The 22,882-nt window shown below is 36.2% G+C and overlaps 1 protein-coding gene across 3 annotated transcripts in view; it reads right to left on the minus strand.

Moving 5' to 3' along the window:
• The window catches only part of CFAP61 (cilia and flagella associated protein 61), a 351,604-nt gene that overhangs the window by 191,003 nt on the left and 137,719 nt on the right, over positions 1–22,882 (minus strand). For all 3 annotated transcript variants that reach the window (XM_074209348.1, XM_074209349.1, XM_074209347.1), the window contains exon 17: positions 19,888–20,022. In XM_074209348.1, coding sequence (XP_074065449.1) covers positions 19,888–20,022 — 135 coding nt within the window. The remainder of the gene's footprint in view (positions 1–19,887; positions 20,023–22,882) is intronic.

Below are 22,882 nucleotides of genomic sequence, written 5' to 3' on the forward strand. Positions count from 1 at the left end.
TGGAAAAGTAGAATATTTTTTGAAAATACACAAAACATTATTTATCATTGCAAAGGACCAGGTATACATTATAACTACATAAAAATAAACTATCACCTTCTTGAGGGTAATGACTGATTAGTTTTTATCTCTGGATCATACCTGGAACATGATTAATAAATGCTTACTGAATTGCATAAATGCATATTTCAATATAAAGATGCCTAGATAAATCAGAAAGGTGAAGAAGGGAACAGTGAGGGTAACTAATAAGTTGTTATCCATATATACCTAGAAATTCACTTTTAACTCTGAGTATATTTAATTGGTTTTGTATATGTTTATAATTAAATTGAATAATGAATTATTTAAAATAAAATGCAACTCCTAGTTACAACTCAATTTTGCTAAAAGATATTACTCTACTGTATAGCAGTACTATTAAAGCAATACCCCATAAAGGAAAAGCATTTATTTACAAAAAGAAAAGTAAAAGGGGTTCATCAATTTGTTCAGATCTGTTTCAGTTAAGATGAGATTTATAGGGAATGAGTTTTTGCTTTGGAGGTGTCTGAGAGGCATCTCTCATGGAGTGCTGGTATACTCATTAGTTCATTGCTAGAGGACCCATGGAATTCTGGATCATTGACTGATTGTGATTGAGGACAGACTGAATTCAGAGGAACCTCCCTTTCTTTATAACATACACTATTGAAACTAGTTGGCTGTCTCTTGGATCTTCTTTTTCTATTTCCTTTGTTTGAACAGAAGACAGGTTGGTGGACAACAAAGCAGGCCTAATCTGGGGGAAGGGAAGCCTGGGTGTCTGAACAATCCTCTCCATAGAAACTAAAAACTAAAAAGGACTTCCATGGTGGCAAGGCACATGGAAGATATGGTGTTCCCTGAGAGCCAAAGAGAGGAGATTCTAGCCTAAGAGATGGCCACAGAGATTACCTGCAGCATCACATGGCAGCAGCAGATACCTAAGGACAAGCTAGAATTTGCCACCAGACATATATATCCCAGTCCCCTGCTTTTAGCCCCAAAGTATATTTACATTTAAGGTGAGGTATGACAAATCAGGGTATTAAGATGATTTTTGGTGGAGGGAAGGGGAAAGAACTCTGAGGAATAGAGATGTCAAATTCAGAGACTAGCACTGCCCCAAACCAGACTAAAAAGTAATTGGGAGATGTTTAAAAAATAAATAAAAATACAATAAAACAATGTAAATTTTTGTTATAATTACTGTTCTGAATCAACATGCAGCCCAGAGTAAGTCATTTCTATTTGAATTTAACACCACTGGTATGCTCTCAATTGGTACTATTGTGGGAAAAGAGACTCACAGAAGCTTCTAAGAGTCATCCTATTGACAATGCCAAGTTCCATCCTCTTCCAGGGGAAACTGATATGATATTTGAGTGCTTTGCATGCAAGTTTCATTTGTATTTGAGTTATGAGACCTTTTTATCTTCTTAATTTTAGATGAGGTAAAATAAAGACTATTGAACATATCCTTTGATTTACCTTGATCTAGCAAATTTTTATCCACATTTGAAGAAGCTTAGGCATGAGCCAAACATACACCATATTTGGAATTTTCCTGATATAATTCTAGGTGGAGGTAACAAGACAAACAGCAGGACCCAATGTCAAATCTCTAACTGCTAACTGGACATCTTGAATCAGTTATCCCTGAAACTTCTTAAATTCAACATATCCAAACTGAACTCCCTAACTTTTCTGTCAAATCCTCTCTTCTTAACTTCCCTAGCACTGTCAGGGCACTGTCATCATTGCAGATACCCAGGCTCTCAACTGTGTCATACTTGACTCCTTATTCTTTATCTCTCTCAGCCCCCTCCCATCCAATCTCTTGTTAAATTCTATTAAATTCTACCTTTGCAACAACTTTCCTATGGATCTGTTTCTCTTTTCTGACATTGCCATTACCTTCATATAAACCCTAATCACTTCCTGCTGCAATCATTACAATAGCATGTTGGTCAAACTGAGTCAAGCTTCTCTTCACCCCAGTCCATCCTCTACCCAGTCACCAAAGTGGTCCATCATGTCGACTCAATTAACTCCAGTAACACCCTCTTACTTCCAAAGACCAGTTTGGTTTTTCAAGACCTCCAGGACATGACCTCTTCCTACCTTTCCAATATTCTTACACTTTACTTCTATGTTCTCTAGGATTCACTGATGTTTGTTGTCTTGCTGTTCTTCACATCTCTGGGCTCCATGCATTTTCCTCATTAACTATTCCCCATGTTGGAAATGTTCTCCCTCCTCCAATCTGCTTCTTGCCTTCCCTGCCTTCCTCCAAGCCTTAAAATTCCATCTCCTATGAGTTTTCAATGATACCCCTTAATGCAGTTCTGCCTTCCCTCTGAATTACTTCTAGTTGCTTCTATGTCCTTTTCATATGTACATCATTATTTACATGTTGCCTTCCCCATTAGCAGGAGTACCCCTGTAAGGTGGGGATTAGTGTTATCTTTCTATGTATCTCCACTTCTTAGAATAGAGCTTTATGAATGCTAACTTTTTGACTGATTGATCTTCTTGGTTCAATCCCCAAATCTGGACCTGATCTGTACAAATCCAGAGTCAAGAAGACACCTTGGCCTACACGTTACATTATGCTACCTTACTCACTCTCACACATACCAGCTAACTTGGACAATTTGCTATTCTCTTCAACATTCCATACATATCCTTAACACTGATTGTTGCTCATGCCTTAAATGTTTTCTCTCTGTACCCCTACATCTCAATCCAAAGAATATTCAGAACAAAGCCCTATTAGTCATTTTATTAAGTAGACCCAGAGTTACTAAGAAACAATATTCCCAGATTTTGCCCTAAAATTCAGATTTAAGGGGAATGAATATGTTTTCATTCCTCTCCCAGATTGCCCAAGTAATTCCATTTCTCTAGTCTGCTATTAATTTTTTTAAAAGTTCAGTAAATTAGAAGGCATTATTTTTCAGTTGATTTGATCATATTGTTTTAACATGCTGAAATAATTGCATAGGCAATTAGATGGAAACAAAAGAAACAAGTAAAGGAATTTATAAAAAATTTTCCTGAATCCAATAGTTTTGTAAAAATACTACACATTCTCCTTGCCCCTTCCAAATGGCACTAACTAATTTAATTATTTCCCAATCATTTTGTCTGTTATGTTACATGCTCAGGAAGTGACTATCAGTATAATAAGAGGTAGAGATTCAATTGAATGATACAAAGAAGGCTCCAACAATTCACCTAAAGCTGTGTGGGCTCCCACAATACTTTAATAATTTCTCTGCCTCCTTTTTTTGTGAACCACAGCAGAAACAACTATCCTGAAATGCACAATAAAACCTAACAGCTTGAATGCAACTGTGAAAGGGAAAAAAGATAGATAACAATGAAAGCAGGAAAACAAAAAGCAATTCAACAGATGCATGTCATTTTTATTCTTCAATGTGGATCAGTTTTTCTTGTTAATTATGTCACCTATTCTTTCTGTATATTGATAATTACATAATTGCATGAAGCAGATGGATGACAGAATGCTCCCAGATGGTAAGAAAGTAAACAGGTTTATAAATTGCTTATTTCTGAAGATTTCATAAAGAATTATTTAATAATATATAGATTTCTATACTCTGAACATCTGTTAAACATATCCTATACATAAATACAGAATGAAAACTTCTTTATCCTTCTTAAACCTATACTTTTAAATTTCTTAAAGAAAAAAAGACTTGGGCAGCCATCTGAAAATATAAGGAAAGTATTTACTCCTTTCAAAGTCTGTCTACTGCTAAAATGACAAAATTTTGAGTTTTTCTGTAATGTTTAGCTACAGCAACTATATTTTCAAACATATTTCCAACATAAAATGTTTTACTGGGAGTTATAAGAAAGCATTAAATACAAAAGAGGGAGGAAAAGAGAATTTTTAAAACTATTGATATAAACTGCAAGAGAATGGACACAAAAAGATTTTATTTACTTTAAGTAATAAAATATGAAAATTGATACTGTATTTGTTTGTATTTATTTCTATATTTTGAATATATTTCTATATGCATGTTTTGGCTCTTCAGATAAATTGTAAGCTCCTTTAGGGCAAGGACTATTTCATTCTTTTCTCTGTATCATTAGTACTTCTAACACAGTACCTGACAGATGGTAGGTACTTAATAAACATCTATTTGATTGCTCAATCACAATTTTCCACAACCAGTATTACTTGCCTTTTCTGGAATACTTCTCATGGATTTCTATGCTTGTAGCTGGAGTTATAACCATTTTCTCCAATCTACCCAATATCTGTAGATGGTGCTATCATCCTTTCAGGTGCTCTTATATCCAATCATTTACCAAGTCTCCCAGGGACTATTTTTTAGCTCCATTACATAGGATCCATATAGTCCAACCCATTTATCTTCCAAATAAGGAAAATGAGATGCATAGAGGTTTACTGATTTGCCCAAATAAGAGCAATTTTAATCCAGATCTCTAAAGATATCAACAATAACAATGCCTAACCCCAAATTCCTTTTTAACTTGATTATTAAAGTAGTAGATTAGGAAATTGCTGTCAAAGTGTATGTACATTAGAGGTAGTAGAGCTGATCTGGGTAGTCTGATCAAACTGGGTCCACCAACCCCCTCAAAGAAATTATAAGACAAGAAGAACAAATAAAAAAGTCAACAAGATATTAAGGTTCTGCTCCCTAAAGACTCTGAGTAGTTTCATTCACAGCTTGTAGAAGTCATGAGACCTTGAATGGCTCACAGTCTGAGCACCTATTCACAGAATAAAAATGGTGTGAAAGTTAGAGTGCTCCATTCACACCTTTTAAAGGTTCATCACATTCAGAGGCTACACTTCTTTATTCTTTTGGGAAGTTCATAGAAGTTTTTCAACCAGCTTGATGGAATTACAGGTAGCTAGTCATTGGTTGGCTAAAAGATCAAGTCAAACCTCTTGGTGACCTTAAAAGGCCCAAGTCTGCTCTAAAAAGAGAATCATCCCTGAAACTCAATCAGTAAATATTTGTTAAGCACCTACTGGCAGCTAGGTGGCAGAATGGAGAGTGCCAGGACTGGAGTCAGGAGATCTGAATTCAAATGTGATCTCAGACATTTATGATTTATATGATCCTGGATAAGTCACTACTCCCTATTTGTCTCAGTTTTCTCACCTATAAAATGGCAAACCATTCCAACATCTTTTCCTTTCATCTTTCTTTGTACTCCCCCCCTCCATGCCTGGTACATCGTAGATGTTTGTTATCATTGTTCAGTCATTTTTCAGTCTTGTCTGACTCTACACGATCTCAGTTGGGTATTCTTGGCAAAGATGTTGGAGTGCTTTTCACATTCTCCCACTAACAGGCAAACGACTATCTACAAATAAGTTATATACTGAAAATTATAAAGCAACAAAGGTAAGCACTAGAAATTATAGGGATCAGGAAAGGCTTCCTGTAGAAGCTAAGATTTTTAACTGGGACTGAAAGGAAGTCAGAAGGTGAAGATGAGAGCAACATTCCAGGCAGAGACAGGAGATGGACTGCCTTGCTTGAGAAACAAATAGCCAGGAAGCCAGTGTTACTAGATCATGGAGTACATGTTGGGGAGCAAGGAGACTGGAAAGGTAGCAGAGAATTAGGTTATAAAGAGCTTTGAATACCAGTGTATTTTATATTTGATCTTAGACAAAATGGAGTTATTAGAGTATACTAGTGTTGTGTCAGGAAGGCAGGACATGGAAAGAAATCACTTTAAAAAGATCACTTTGACAGCGGCATGGGGGACATACAGGAAGACCCACTAGCTGGCTATTGCAAAAATATAGACAGGAAGAGAGAAAAGTCTGTACCAGTGTGGTGGCAGTGCCAGAGGAGAGTAAGAAACATAAAAGAGATGCTAGTAAGAGATATAAAAGAGATGTTATGAAGTTATAATAGGCCTTGGAAATACATGGCATGGGGCAGGGGGGAGAGAAGACAGCCAACTATGAAAGAAGTGCCCAGGTCTTAAAAGGTCTTTTATAATTCCTCTAGAGTTCATGGTGGGAGCAGGAAAGGGAGAGTTTTCTCTCTCTTGCCCTCATCAGCAAAATGTATCAGAGCAATTCACCTAATAAAAAGTACATATTCAATAATTAGAAGGCACAGAGAATCCACCTGCAGAGTAGAAATAAACTGTGGATAAAAGCAAGTTAAAGGGACCCTGGCTGAGAGACATACACTAGCCAGGAGGAGCAGCATTAGGAGGCTATGATAAAAGAAATACCCATCTTGCAGGTTCATACATATGAATTGTCCTGGTTGGCCTATGCTGCCTATTGTATGACATTTTATCCTGGAAATTCCACTCTTCCTACTGAAACTGATTATGTTAGGGATACTGCCCCAGGTTTGAGGGAGGGGAGATGCTTTACTACTATTATTCATGTTAGGATATTCTTGCTGTTAACTATGTGACTTGGCTGATCATTAAAAGTGAGCACACTGACTGGGGCTTATGAATTATAGTTTTAAGAATGTTGATTCAGGGGTGGCTAGGTAGTGGATAAAGCACCGGCCCTGGAGTCAGGAGTACCTGGGTTCAAATCCAGTCTCAGACACTTATTACCTAGCTGTGTGGCCTTGGGCAAGCCACTTAACCCCGTTTGCCTTACAAAAACCTAAAAAAAAAAGAATGTTGATTCATAGAACACAATAAATCTGGGGAAATTTAATTCCTCCTCTGAAGATTTAAAAAAATGGTAGGGGAGAAGATAGCTCAGCTGGAATAAGACATATAGTTTACTTGGATTTTATTTTTATTTAAAATGATGTCTTCTCTTTTTAAATATCAGCCATATCTTTATATTCCCTTCCCTGCTTCCTCCACTCTACCAGTGTGAAACTTTCTTTATAACAAAGAAAAACAGTTAAGAAAACCAACCAACATTGTGACAGCATCTAATAGTGAAAGAAACATTCCAGAATTGTACTTCATTTTTCCAATAAAGGGAAGAAGGTTCATTTCTTCATCTATTCTCAAGGACCAATCTTGGTAATTTCACATAATTTGGCTTTGTTTTGTTACTTTTTCAATTACATTATTGTAGTTACTATGTATATTATTTCTCTGTTTCTATTTAATTTGTTCTGCATCAGCTCACATAATCTTCCTTGCTTATAGTGCCAGTAATATTCCATTATATGACTTGAATGGTCAACCCCCAGGTCATAGTTCACTAATATCTCACCTTGAAAGACCATCCCAGTGGAATGCTACAAAAATCAAATTTGAGTTGATAATTCACAAGTACAAAAATGAAGAAGGCATGTTCATCTGGAAAAAAAGATCTGTAGAATTCTTTGGATTCTACAATTCACTAAAATAAAATTGCAGAACTTTAGAATTTGAAGGCATTTCAAAGGTCATTTAGATCAACACATTCACTGCCTGTCAGCTGGTCATCCAATTTTTCTGTGAAGACTACCAATGAAGAGAAACCCACACTTCCTGAATCAACCCATATACTTCTGTATTTAACAGCAAGGTGGCATAGGTCTAAAATCAGGAAGTCATTTTTGTGAATTTATATCAGACTTCAGATCTGATACATGCCTTTGGTCAAGTTAATTAAACCTGCTTGCCTCAGTTTCCTCATCTGTAAAATGAACTAGAGAAGGAAATGGAAAAATCACTCTAGTATTCTGCCAAGAAAACCCCAAAGTGGGGGCGGGGTTATGAAGAATCAGACATGACTGAAAAAATGACTGTACAATAATTGTTATGAAGTTTTTCCAGATAGTTGCCTCTTTAAAATTTCTGTACATTACTGCTATTCTGCTCTTTGATAACATTTAAGTCTACCTCTCCTTCCACAATGTCATTCTCTCCCTTGGCTACCTCCAAATCCCTATTGCTCCCTGTGTATCTTCTCTTTTCCACACCAAACATGACCATTTGCTTTTCTTGTTCATCATGTAACGTAGACTTGAGGCATCTCACCTTTCTAGTGGCCTTCCCTTGGGTATTTTACAGTTAATCAATGTCCTTTTCCCTGAAAACTATACATTTCTTAATTCAGCCCAAAATTCACATTAGCTTTTTTGGCTTCTGTATTCCACTACTGACCCACATTAATCTGGTAGTTTCATGCAAACTCTCAGATCTTTTTAAACAAACTAGATGTGCTTCTTCCTGAACAAATTATGGCATTTGATGGAGTATTACTGGCACCTCTTCTGCTATCCACTATCCTTCAAATATTACTGATAGTTGCTTACCAATTCTATCTTCCAGTTCTTTCAGTAAGCAATGATATCATACTTCTAGGACAAAGTGACATGAATTCCTCACTGACAGTGAATTGTTTTCTTATTATCTCCTCATATACATAAGTCAAGACATCATCTTCATGATGTCATTGGTTCTCATCAGAAACAGAAGATGAAAAATAACAATGCCAGGTAGTTCCTTTGGCTTTTCTCACCAGACTTAGTCACTATCTCCTCATCATGTAAGCTTGGGCTCCATCTTGGGGTTTCCTGGATCTAATATAAAAGTTTGACCTTGTCTTGCCTAAAATCATCTCCACACCTTGCCTCTCCTTTCCTTCCTTCTTCCCCTTCCTATAGTGTCTTCTCTCATTGTAATATAAGTTCCTTGAAGGCAGGGTTGGCTTTGCTTATTTATATTTATATTCTTAGTACTGAGCAGGAGTGTTTAATAAATGTTTTCTATTGGGGGCGGCTAAGTGGCACAGTGGATAGAGCATCAACCCTGGAGTCAGAAGTACCTGAGTTCAAATCTAGCCTCAGACACTTAATAATTACCTAGCTGTGTGGCTTTGGTCAAGTCACTTAACCCCATTGCCTTGCAAAAGCATAAAAAACCAAAAACAAATGATGTCTTGACTCATATACAAAGTAGACTTAAGTAAAGCAGAATTGCACAAACTCATCAACCTCTCTCTCTTCCTGAGATATCAAAAACCAGTGGCAGATCAAAAGTCAAGATTGGTAACTGATGGACCTCAAACCTGTCAGTGAGTTAGAGGGATGTCTACCTCAAGCATGTGAAGACTTCCCCTAATAGAATGGGCAGATGAAAACAATTTATCCATGAAGTTGACTGAAGCAGGCATTATGCAGCTCTGATCATCCACCACTGTATTCATCCATCCATCTATACATCCATCCATCTATCCACCTACCTATCTATCCATCAAATTATCTATTAGTCTATACTAGATGGACATAGCTGTAAACTTAACATTCCTGCATGCTGTTCCTTTCTTGCTTTCTTCTCTGTCCTCATCTCACCCCTCAACCTCAATCCAATATAGTTTAAAAAAAGTATGAAGCCTCAGAATGACTCCAAATAGTGAAAAGTCAGAATGGCAGAAAACCTAGTTAAGAGTATTAGTGGAGGGATAAGTGAAGGAATGTCATCTAATTATGAAAAATAAAAAATGTTATCACAAAATTTTACACAAACTAATAATAATGTTTGTTCTTCATTCTCAAAGACCATGACATCAGGGGGAAGTGGATACCACGACAAGCACATGAATTGGATTTGAGTGAGGGGGTGTTATGCTAGGTCACCAATCTTGCTTTCTCCTCCAGACCCATATGAGTCTGGTGACCAGATATGGATCAGGACAATTGGAGACTGCCCTGGATGAGAGACACTCAGAGTTAAGTAACTTGACCAAGATCATACAGCTAGTAAGTATCAGAGGCTGGATTTGAACTCCTGTCCTCTTGTGCTCCATCAACTGTGCTGGACAGTGGGTAGAAGCTGAATGAGGGGGAAGCAGCCTTACACAAACTACCAGCTAAGTAACTGATGATGCCCGATGCAATACTTTTTTTTTATTTTAGCTTTAACAATATCAAAACTCCATAGTATTACAAAATTCCTAGAGGAGGGAAAGTCCTTCGACCAAAATGCACTTCTAAAGATAGTTCTCCTGAGCAAATACCAAGTTTCCAATTTAAATTCAAAAACTTTTTGAAAAGTGTCCTACCTACTTCAAGTGAATACCACTATGACCCTTCTATATATATGCATTGAAGTATGAAAAATTACATTTGAATGCATAAAAAGAAGGAAGTAGTACCAAGCAATGGTCTAATGAGTTATAAAGTTTTTATTACTACAGATTTCATGTGATTTGAATTACTCATGCCTGTTATTGCCATGTGAGTCATATTTGATTTCTCAAACAAGTGGCAATAAAAACTTTTATGGCTCCCACACACTTCTGCACCTTATTTATTCCATTTGTTTTATGTTTCCATTTTTAAGGAACCTTTTTTGTTTTCTCTTTCATAATAAGCTTGTTACTATGGAGAAAATTGTGTCATTGATTTGGATAGAGCTTAGTGATATCCAGACATTCAGAATAAAGGTTTGTTTTTTAAAACTACTTATTCAAAATTTTTGATCCCCTTTCACGATTGCATTTTTCAAGTTATAGTTATTCATACATCAGGTGCTACACAAGGAGGAACAGAAAAATCTTTCCTGTTCAGTCACGCCATTGTGGTTCAACCCAGAGCTAAAGGGACCACTTCTGGGGATAAGAAAGTACTTTTAGTCTCTGAGCTTCATTCAGTTTCAATCCATTCCCTCTTTTTCTGAATATGAATGACAGTTCTCATACTGGTTTTATGATTTGGACACTCATTTGATTAGAATTGGAAGAAAACTACTAAGCTCATGTTACATTCTGAAAGTTGCCAAATAACAGAAAATGTTAGCCTGTTCAGGTTCAATTCAAGTGATTAGAATGAATATGAAGTATTTCTCTTTCACTGCCCTGCAGACCATTTCTTGTTCTATTTCCATCCAACCCTGCCTCAAAGATAGCAGCTGATGGGTGCTACTATGCAACACAGAAATAACATTTTAATTATGGGTAAACATTTTTATACAAATACTTATAAGCTAGATTAATAATGGTTCATAAAACAAATCTGAGGTCAGATACGAATTCAAAAAAATCCACTCACAGAGCTTTTTAATGAATGGTAACATGGCTTTTAAACTGTTTCACAGACCAAAAAGCGGTTTTCAGGGTCTATGTATGATATTCTGATTTAGAGAATCTAGAATCATAATATTCCAGTGCTTAAAGGGACTTTAGAGCTTCTCTAATCCGACTAACCTCCTTGAAAGAAAGACAAAAAGGAATAGTGAAAAATTATTTATTAAATACTGATGTTCCCAAGCATGGTGCTAAGTGCCCAGATAAAAACACACTGTCCTTTTTCTCTAGGGATTCACTTTCTAATAAGGGAAGACAACACATATAAATGAGTTCAGCTTTAGGGCAGATGGAAAGACTTGATGGTTCAGCTGCAAGGCAGATGGTGATGCATCTTCTTTAGTGTCATTTTCATAAATAAAACTATCTTTTTCAAACACTGAATCAATTGGCGGGATTTGATGGCAAGGACTTCTTTTATTCAGGGGGTTTCTAAAGAACACTCAAATTCCTGGGCTTCTTAGATGTCAGGTCCTAGGCTGCCTCCTCCAGATGAGATGAGGTGGTGATCAAGAAAAAGTGCTGGACCACCTTCTGTTTCCTTTCCCTTAAGTCATCTTTTTGTTTCATCCAGGCTGTATTCCTGGCCTCTTAGTGGCAATTGGACAGCAGTTGGCACTGCTTATGCAAGAGGGCTTGACCTGTGCATACCCATACTCAACCAAACCTAGAGGCAGCCTGCTTTCTTAAACTCCTCTACCACAGGGCTGGGAGCAGCCTCCTTTGATTTGGCTGCAGAGCCACAATGAGCTGCATCCATTGACTGGTCAGACCAGTCCCCCCACCAATCCACCCATAGCATGGGCACTATGAACTGAACCTGTAAGGAGAGTTCCTTCTCCTCCCTTTTCCTCTGGCTTTGAGAAATGGACCTCCAGTATTTGTTTCTACTCTGTTTCATTTGGCCTTCTCAGTTTCAAATAATGAAGCCCCACTGGAGCCAGGAGCTCAAGCCATGGTGACCTTAGAGCCAGGACTGTAGGACAAACAGCCTATTGGAGCCACCCAGACTAACCGGGAGGCTCTGAGAAACCAGGGACTGGGAATTTGAGCCCAAGGTGGGGTTTAGATTTGATAAATGGAAGTGTTCTCTATTGGATCTGAGCTAAGCTATTTGTATATTTATGATCATGCCTCAAGTTTATCTGTTAATGGCTGATGGACCCAAGGTACAGGGATTTCCCCCCTCCCCCGCTATATATGAATGAATGCCCTCAGTAGCCAGTGGCAGAGAGCCTAAATACTCCTCAATTTCTTAAGGTAAACAGAGAGAAGGAAAGTAGGTACCACAGTGGTTAGAGTACAGACCCTGGAATCAGGAGGACCTGGGTTCAAATTTGACCTCGGAAACTTAATACCTCCTAGCTCTGTGACCTTGGGCAAATCCCTTAACTCCATTGTCTTACAAAAAAAAATAAATAAATGGAGATGAGAGAGAGAGAGAGAGAGAGAGAGAGAGAGAGAGAGAGAGAGAGAGAGAGAGAGAGAGAGAGCTCCTAGATGAGAAGTGATATATAACACCTGGCCTTCAGGCTGTGAGGCCATTGCAGTCAATGTTACATTGTTAGATAAGGGAATCAAGGACTTAATGAAGTTGAATCACGCCTATGATCAAATATTAGTCAGAGGTAGAACTGAAACTATAATTCAGGTTTTAGGATTCCAGGTCTGTTCTTTCTACTACACCAGCTGATTTCTATGATTTCTGTGATTTTGTACACCTATTTTTACAAAAGAGTTAAAGAGATAATTTTTCCTGACTATAAAAGTGACATTCACAGTAAGAAATCAATTCAAACAGTAAACAAAAAGCACTGTGGCTAGTGGGCAGTACTGTTTTTAAACCTAACCATCAAAAAAGTCTTCATTGCCTAAGTAACATCCTGTGTTTTCAAAACTAATAATAATAGTTGAGATTTTTAAAGCACTCCAAGGCTTGCAAAGTCCTTTGCATATATATTATCCCAGGGGCATCTCAGCAAACCTATGAGAAAGGTCCCAGAGACAGTATCTCCATTTTACAGATTTCACCAGGGCTTAAAGATTGGTCACACAGTTGGGTCCAAGGAGTGAGTATCGAGGGAAACATTCAGATCAAGCTCTTTTAACTACAAGTGTTGGGAGAAATAGTATGTCTCTTTTTAGTTGTGTATTTTTAGTTTTCTTTTTTTGTCAGCTTTTCTTTCCTTTTTGTTTTAAACTATCATTTTTTAAACTGGCATTCCCCTCATCCTTGAAAGTGCATTTTGAGGATGCTGTGAGAGCCACTTAGTATCCTCAGAACTGAGATTCACCCGAGGATACTCTCTCTGAGTTTGGACCATTGCTCTTCTGAAGCACCACAGCAGTCATATTATGTATCCTGGGGCACTTCTGAACCTTGATGGTATTCATTACCATAGCTCGGCAGGAAAAGGAATATATTTTTTTTCTCCCTGCTGGGCTGTGGCATGAGCCCAGTCAGCAACCAGGAAAGCCTCAGAATCTGCTCTTTTAGGTGGCTTGAGATCTCTTTTTTCAGAATGATAGCAGCTACCAAAGGAGAATGAGGCATACTGAATCTGAAAGGACACTTGGCAACTTTGACGGTTGTTTGGGGGGAAGGTGATGATACCTTAAGTCTGTTTTTTAAAAAAGAATTTTTAAATGGTGCAGTTTTAGATTCAAAGGTTCTCTTTAAGAGTGTATTAAGAGTGTATCTTGTGTATTACTGTAATTTCATAATAACAGAAAAGGTCTATTTCTGTGAATTAAAGGATGCTCAGTATTTATCCACATTATCAGCACTGAAACAATGCGAAGCTTCTTAACCCCTGGTAAGAATATTAAATCTGAAAGTAAACTTCATTAATATTTATTCTAGAGATTAAGAAAAAAGTCGATGATTGATTAGCATTGAATATATAAAGGTTAAGGAGGAACTTTGTCTTTAAAGCTTCATCATAGAAAATCATAAAGCTTCAAGGGAAAAATGCTATCTTTCCCACCCCAGCCTTATTCAAACTTCAGGCTCCTCTCTGCTTCCAGCATTGGTTATAAAATCATTCACCCTCAAAAGACATAGGGCATCATTCTTCAATACATTGAGATACATGCATGAATTCCATATATATATATATATATATATGTATATATATATATATATATATATATATATATATATATTCTTTGTTCTTCACATAGCCTCCTCCTCTGTTCTATAAACCTCTATAAACATTTCTATATGTGTTAAGGAGGCATTTCCAGCATAGGTCCCAAAGGGAAAAAGGCAGTTTCACAGAATAATTATGACATGATGTTAAATAGCAATGTGATAACCACAATGTTATGGACAAGGATGTTGGGACATTCTGACCCCAAACCTTCCTACTAAGTTCACAAGGCTAAGCTGTAAAACAGAAACTATTTTGTCAAAATTCAAATCATTAATACCAAGGTTCTACAAGATATGAAAATCACTGTTATTTCACTTAACTCTTTACCAGTTTGGGTTTTTCATTCTGAAAGTAGAAATATTAACCTATTATCATGGAGAACTGGGTTCTGATTAAGTCTCTTCTATTAGCTACTTTGGACACACAAGTTCCCTGGAACTCGATTTCTTTTTCTACAAAATGGGGGTGCTGTGAGATAAGATGATCTCAAGAGTCCTTTCAACCTCCAAATTCTATGAATTATAAACTGCTTACCAAAGAACCCACTGGCTGTGTTGCTTCACAGCCTGTCCCCAACGCATTGAATGTACTTTCCCCTGATCTGACTCTTGCATTCTGCAACTTTCTTGAAAGCTCAGCTCTTGTCACTTCCTATATGAAGCTTTGTCTGACCCCTGACACCAATGGCTAATGTTCCTCTCCTCTGCCCTCAATATTTTTTTGCTTGTATGTTTTTATGTTGTTTCCCCTTGTAATTTTAAGCAGTTTGAGGGAAGGTATGGGAGCAAGGAGGGTTTTTCTTTGTATTCCTAATACCTAACAGGGCATGATGACACATAATAGGAATGTAATTGAATGATTATTGATTGGCTGATTAATACTTAGATGAGAAGAATCACTTAGTAGAAAGAATAGAGTAGTAATTTAGGAGTCATAAGACAGGTTCAGGCTTAGGTCCTGCTTTTGCTGTCTTCGGGTCAGTGTTCTCATCTGTAAAATGGATCGGATTAGATGAACTTTAAAGCACCTTCCTACTCTCAAAAATCCTATGATTATGAAGATAATCAGAATCTGATAGCTGAATATAAAAAGATTAGTCTTATATGTGGTGCTGTGTTAGTTAACCTTTGCTCTGAGAACCATAAAGATACAATCTCGGAACCCAAGGAACTTTCAGTCTAAAAAATGATACTTATGAATAGGATTCATGAAAATAGTTCCAAGAATCTCAGAAGAATTTGAGTATACCTGGAAGACATTATATTTTTATATACATACTTAAAGGTATGGAGAATTCTGCATAGGAGTACATAGGTGTACATTTGAATTACAGGGTAGAATTAAACTAGGATAAATCTACTATAGATATACTTACAATATAACATGTCTTGGTCACATTCAGGAGATTAGAAAATATTCATGATTTCATGATATATATATATATATATATATATATATATACTATATATATATAGTACAGAAAGAAGCACTAATTAAACTTTAAGAAGTCTCCATCAAAAAGATGATAAAGGGGCAGCTAGGTGGTGTAGTGGATAAAGCACTGGCCCTGAAGTCAGGAGTACCTGGGTTCAAATCCAGTCTCAGACACTTAATCATTACCTGGCTGTGTGGCCTTGGGCAAGCCACTTAACCCCATTTGCCTTGCAAAAAAAAACCTAAAAAAAGATGCTAAAGAGTTGATCTCCAGAAATCCACATGGAAACTAGACTTCTGGCAAAAAAAGTGAAGAAGTTGAAGGAGAGTGTGGGAAACAAAGTAGGAGAAAATCTAGCAGTTGGGGGGGGGGGGAGGGAATAATGAAATTTACCAGGACAGCAGATGTACGAGTGAAACTGTATCCAGTCACAGTCCATCAGATGGTAATTATCCTTGGACTGAGGGAAGAACAGTCCGAGATGAAAAGAAGCAATTCAAAGGGTAACTAATGCCAGTAAGTAACATCTTTGCAAGAAATCACATTCTAAAAGAATAGCAATATATTTAAGTTTAAGGAGGAAGATGTTTAATGAATTGTGATTTACTTAAGGAAAAAAATGATAAATCTCATGTCAACTGACCAAAAACTTGTCTCCCAAGATCAGTATCAAATGGGGAATCATTTTAAAAGAATGTTTTAAATGACAGCATGAATTTAGACTTTTAAAACCTTGAGCTAGGAAAAAAATGGATTCCAACCTAAGCTATAATATATATAGATTTAAGAATGAATGTTATAGACTCATTTACATGCATTCTGCTTTTAGTTCCATTTGCTTCCCCCCACACACACACACAATATATTCTTGTAAAGGCAAAGACAATCAGGGACTCAGAAAGATATGTGCCATTTAGATACAATAGTTTTTAGAATTTTGTCTCCAACTGGTAGAAGTATCTAATTGTGAAAGACACCGACATCCAGCACAATTCAATTTTAGGAATTACTTGCACTCTACCTTTGTAGAATGAGTTAATTGTCCCTAAATTAAAGTTTGTCCCCAAGGTCAACCCAACCCTTCAGGCAGCTGCAACTAAACTCCTCAGACTTCTGGGGACTCCTACCTGAATACACCCACCAACCATTCACACTGAATTCATATTCTCTGAACACAGAATATTCCACTCCCCCAGGGTCCAGTTTCTTAATCAATCCTCTTTCCCTGATTTTCAACTTCAGAAGAATGATTCTACTACTCCCTTATATATAGCTTGGGCAATAGTTAAAAACTAGGCAGCTCATCGTTCTCTTTCAGTTAGGGTTACTGCTGTTGCTGCTTCAGTCTATCACTGAAGAGAAGCAGCACCAAGCTATTATAGCTGCCATTATAACACTTTGTGACTATGTGACCTTGGCCAAGTCACTTAACATTTGTGAGACTCAGCTGCTTCAATTGTTGAAAAAAATGAGAACAGTGAACTACCCATCTCATGGGCCTGTTATAAGGAAAATATTTGGTAAATAGTAATGTGCTATAAAAGTTATTATTATGATAGTTGATAACATTTATTCAACAAATAGCTCTTGATATTAATAAGTTTTTTGTCATCTGATTGATTATAATAAAATCTAAAAATTATTATATATTTTTAAAATAGTAGAATGAATTCTGGGTCAGGAATGAGGAGAATCTCCTTTAGTGGATAACTTTTCTTTAGGGACTTTTCCATGTCTGGTTAGGCAAGTAAAAACAAGTCTTTCTTAGTAAAAACAATCAGCCTGAATTTAATAACAATAAGGGGGAAAACACCTAAAGGTATATACTTGGCTGCTTAAGATTTTGGGATTAATTTTGATTTGTTTTGTCTCTCTAAATGGCCTCATAACTGATTGAATTTTCATATAGATGGACCATATAAATACAATTAACATAAAATTACCAGTAGAATGTTTACATAATGGTCTGGGGGGGTAATCCTAGTTGGGGAAAAAACTCACCAAAGTCAATTATATCTTATTCTTCAGATTACATGTTGATTATTAACCTGGTTCTTCCCATAACACTTGTACACTATCAGCCTATATTATTAATCTTCATGACTTTCTTCTGCAGCTTGTGGTAAAAGCTCATTAGTCTATTTGCCTTGCCCATTCTTATGGCACAATACTTGGAAGACAGTCAATTAGTAGAAACTATGGGGGAGATATTGTATCAGGGACACTTATCAACTAAACTAGACTGAAAGAACTAAGTCATTGTTCAGAGGTCACCAAACTGCCATGAAATGATAAATTCCAATCACCGCTGACCTGTGCCAGATTCAAATTGGCAACCTACTGAGCTGAAAAGCTTTCTGTCCCATTACTAATGCTTGGAGTGATCTGTTCCCTTGAAAATTGACTTCCTAGGTGAAAGCAAGGAAATGGAAGGCAACACTAAGACTGAATTGGATGAAAGCTATGAAAAAATAAGCAATCAGAAAAATTTATGAATATAATGAGGGAACCAGAGGGGCACAAATAATATGTAAATATGGGAATGTGAAATTTAAAGGAGCAAAATAGAATTCCATTGATAAATAAAATTTTAATCAGATCTAACTCAACTGATACAAAACCTATTTCCCTGCTAAGAAATAATGAACATACTATATCATAACTATTTTTCCAATATCTTCTTTTGTGTTATTTGCCTTAGTCAATTAATAAAAAAGGGACAATTCTTCAATATTTCCCACCTCAATCAATATTAAAATATTTTTAAAATTGTACCCTTAAAGTTATATGAACAAGCAAGTCCCATAAACTATAACTAGTATAAGTTTTAAAAAATAGTAAATTTGATTTGGTTGCAAACAAAATATTATCACTTGACCAATTAACTAGTGGATGGTTATTTTTCTGTATAGCAATTGGGGGAGGGGAAAATTTCTTTGTTACTAAATAAACCCTTTGTTACTAAACTCAAACTGGAACTCTCTTTACCACTATAAGAAAACAAATAAAAACTAAGGAAAAAACCACAGAAAGACACCTAAAACATTGAAATGGTGATTAAAGAATGAACACTTGCAGCTATGTCTTCCAAAATAAAAAAAAATTAGAACTATAGAAACTGTCCTGAAGAAAATTCAATTGTCTCATATAATTTAGAGAACAGAACCCAAAAATAACCCCTAAAGCAACTGAATGGCCTACTCAAAATTGGACTTTTATAGAACAGTCATCATCCTAAATAATGAATGCAAACTAGTAACTAAAGCAGAATGGGGGTGGGGAAGAAGAGGGAAAGACAAGACACTGGTACAATCAATATGTGCTAATATCTGTAGAAATCTTCATCTTTTAGAGATAACATCTATCTCTGATGAATTATATTCAGATCTTAAAGTTTACACTTTTCTATTTTTGTCCAAGGGGAATTTTGTTTTTGTCTTTGGTAATATTTTTATTTTTTTATGAAGAAAAACAATTTACCCCCAATACATATATACTACTAAAAAATCTGATTTTTAATTTATATGGCTATAAAAACCTAAGGTTTTTCCTCTCATAGCCTTCTGTTATTGGAAATAGCCGTATAAATTAAAAATCAGATTTTTTTACTTCCTCTCATTACTTCGTGATATTTTTTCTGTTCTTGTAGCAAGAAAAGCTTCTCTTGCTTAGGCAAATGCATTCATTTTAAGGTCAAATATCTTAGCAGCCCAAGGGTATCTAATATGTTTCTGTTAATCATTTTTGACATTCTGCAGTAGTATTCAGAGTTTCACTCCAGAAGCCAATTAAATAAACATGACTTGAGGACTAAAGAACTATCTAAAACATATCAAGTACTATTTCTGTCAGTTTTATCTTGAGTGACATAGCATTTCTTGTCATGAACCCTAAAGTTAACTGAGAGAGGGATATCTTTTGAAGGGATTGGAGAGAGAAAAAAGTATAAATACTAGAAATGATCTTTTTATGTTAGGAAAATGCCCCTCTCCCCATATTGTTTTGTTTGTTTGTTTTTAGTGATTACTATGCAATGGTTACTGTTTTAATGTTCAATTTGAAATGAACATTTTGGATTCAGTAGTGCATTTGCAAGGCTTAGGCTGTAAGGGTATGAACACCAGGTTCACTGTAATTAAGAAGCAGCCTATTCAACACTAAGACAGTAATGTCATCCCATCTGCCAAACCCTGCATTAGCTGGCACAGTGCCTCTTGCCTGCTGCTGCTTCTGTTACCCACCTGATCCTTGGAGACCTCCTTTGATGGAGCATTTATGCCAAGCTCTTCCAGAGGATAGACAATCTGTCGTCTTGGTCGCACGGGAACCAAGTAATGAAGGGCAGATGTCAGAGAATGGGCATAGGGATTCTGAAACTGAAAGACAGCAATCTATATTTTAGCAGGGAGAATGTCAGAACAGTGCATCACAGATGTCGGCTATATGGCTTACAGATACAAAATTCTTAACTCGGTTGGCCAAATCCAAGAGAAAAAAAAACAGCAAATAAACAAACATACTCTTAGAGCAGAGGAATGAATTGCAGATAATGCCTGACACTAATGAAGATAATTATGAGAGTAATTACATTACTATCTCTGTGGGAATGACAGATAAACAAGTGGTTTGGTTTATGGGATTTTTCAGTACAAGTATTTTCCCCAGGAGGATATTCTTCTCCATAGTGATCATGAATCAGCTTGATTTGACCTCATTAAGCTGTGTTATCTGCTTACTGTTAACCTTTGCTTGTTTGGCAAAAGATGTTTTAAGAAAACACATAGACTGAAATGTCATCCAAGCGAGCAACTTAAAATGAACCTAAAAAATCTCTCCTGTTGCATAGCATGTCATTCTAAATATCTTCAACTGGAGTTTTCCGGAGAAAATAAACTATAAGAAATGAAATAATAAAATGCAAAGTGTGGGGAGGGATGCATTATCTCAATTGGACATATATTAACATCATATTAGATGTAGAATTACTGCTTCATGAAATTCATTCCGACAAATAGTGCTTCTATGAGAAAACACTAAAATATTAATTTAGCATTTATTATTAAGAGCTATTAGTACAAATCAATGGTGGAAGAACTGGGAGTAGGGGGAAGTAATCACTTCACTTTTGAATTTCTGAAAGAAAGAAAATTACGCATAGTCTAATATGTCCTAGATTTTTGGAAAAAAGATTTCAAAGGTTTCATCAAAAAAAAAGAAAGGATTTCATGGATTGAAATTCAAATAAAAGTCATGTCAAAGAGATGTCAAATTCTCAATAAGGAAATTCTGAAGCCAAAAAGGGAAATAATTTTGAAGAATGGAAGAGGAATTATCTAAAGAAATCAGTGTAACTACATAAATAATTAATTGATTTTCTTGGAATAAAAAGAAAGGCATGTAAAGATTATAGAAACAAGGATAGGAAATGGAGGAGATACATACATGCATAATTTCATGCATATGAGTATCTATACCAAACATGTACGTATGTATGTATATATAAGTATATAGGTATGTGTGTACATGTTACCAGGTATATGGAAGGGTAGGCACTGTTGGCTATCTACAGAGATACCTCAGGTTGACCATTCTATACAGCTGGCATTGCAGACAACTACTATGGTCTATACCATGACATGCATCATGTTGTAGCTGGACAACTGAACATAGTAGCTAGTCATTCTGCTCCAAAGAAAGATGAGCCTTAAATTTCTTTGGAATAAAATAAAAGAAACAAAAAAGAAAAATAACCACTAAAAATATATCCTTTTGTTATCAGCTAGCTTTATGTTGTCAAACTAAAGCATTAGTTATGTCCTCATATGTGTATCTATATGTATATGTATACAGACACCTATACATTTAGATCAGATGTGTGGACCCTTTTGGCAGTCTGATGAAGTTTAAAGAGCCCCACTCAGAATGTTTTTAAAATGCATAAAATAAAACATATAGGTTTTTAAGTGATATTGAAATAAAATTATTAAAATTTTTTTGAAGCTCATGGACCCCAGGTTACAAATCTCTGAACTGAACAATATGTATGTAGCTGGGGAAAATGAATACCCCAGAGTTGTAATTTCATTGGTATATAGCAATCCCAACTTTTTGATCACAACCTTATCAATAAAAAATTTGAACAATCCTCCAACATGTGTGTTTATGTGTATTTATGTAAAAAAAATCAAAAATGTTAAATAACTAGATAAAGATGAAACAATATGGATATTAGAGTCAGTATGGAATCTTGGGGGTTTACTGGATGGAGGAGTGACATGGTCAGGTCTACATTTTAGGAAAATCACTTTGGTAGGTTTGTGGACGAAAAATTAAAAAGGAAAGAGGTTTGAGGGAGGGGAAACTAAAAGAGGCTCCTACAATAATCCAGGTGAAATATGAGAAACTGAACTTCAGTGGGAGCAGACAAAGAGGACAGATGGGAGAGATGTAGTGATTGAGATTTGTCAACTTTTGATTGAATACAAGAGATGTGAGAGAATATGGAACTAAGATGTTGCAAAGCTAAGTGACTAGAAGGATGATGGGACTCTAGACAGAGAAAGGGGAATGGTTTGTGATTTAAAAAAAATAATGTAATGAGATCTGAATCCTGTACAACTTGGTCTCTCCTGTCCAAAACTAAAAGTTAGGATGAAGAATTTTTACTCAATAGTAAAGTGCCTTGGGGGTATAGAGCCTCCCTCACTTGGGTGTCCAACCTTTTAGCTCTTCTGGTTCAACAAAAACTTGTCAAGGGTCACATACAGAATTTAATATTTATTTATTACTATGTAACCCACATTATTAGAGAGGATGATAATAAAATGTAATAATGACACATAAGTGAGCTTTGAGAGTCATGGGTTGGACACACCTGAAAGTGAACCTTCTGTAACCATGAAGGGAGGGGAAGAGAAGAATTTTCTGAGTGGCACCTGTTCAGCTGTTATTGTGGATGTCTAGATAGTTAAATTTTAATTATCTAGAGAGAGCTATTCTGAGTTTAGAACCTAGTGGGTTGGGAGTTTGAACAGGACAGGGAAGAGTCAGAGTAGGGGATTATGAAGGATTAAGGGTAGATATGTTGTGTTAGAGACCAGTCACAAGTTTGTCTATTATAAAGAGGGTAAGATTTAACCATACTTCCTACTTGACTGAGGGATCTCACACACTTTTTTGGGCCAAGTCATGGCTCTCATTTTTGAGATCACTGATGTAGGAAACTTGTGGCGCTCC

The sequence above is a fragment of the Macrotis lagotis genome, chromosome 1 (assembly GCF_037893015.1).
Source record: "Macrotis lagotis isolate mMagLag1 chromosome 1, bilby.v1.9.chrom.fasta, whole genome shotgun sequence".
Taxonomy (NCBI): Eukaryota; Metazoa; Chordata; class Mammalia; order Peramelemorphia; family Peramelidae; genus Macrotis; species Macrotis lagotis.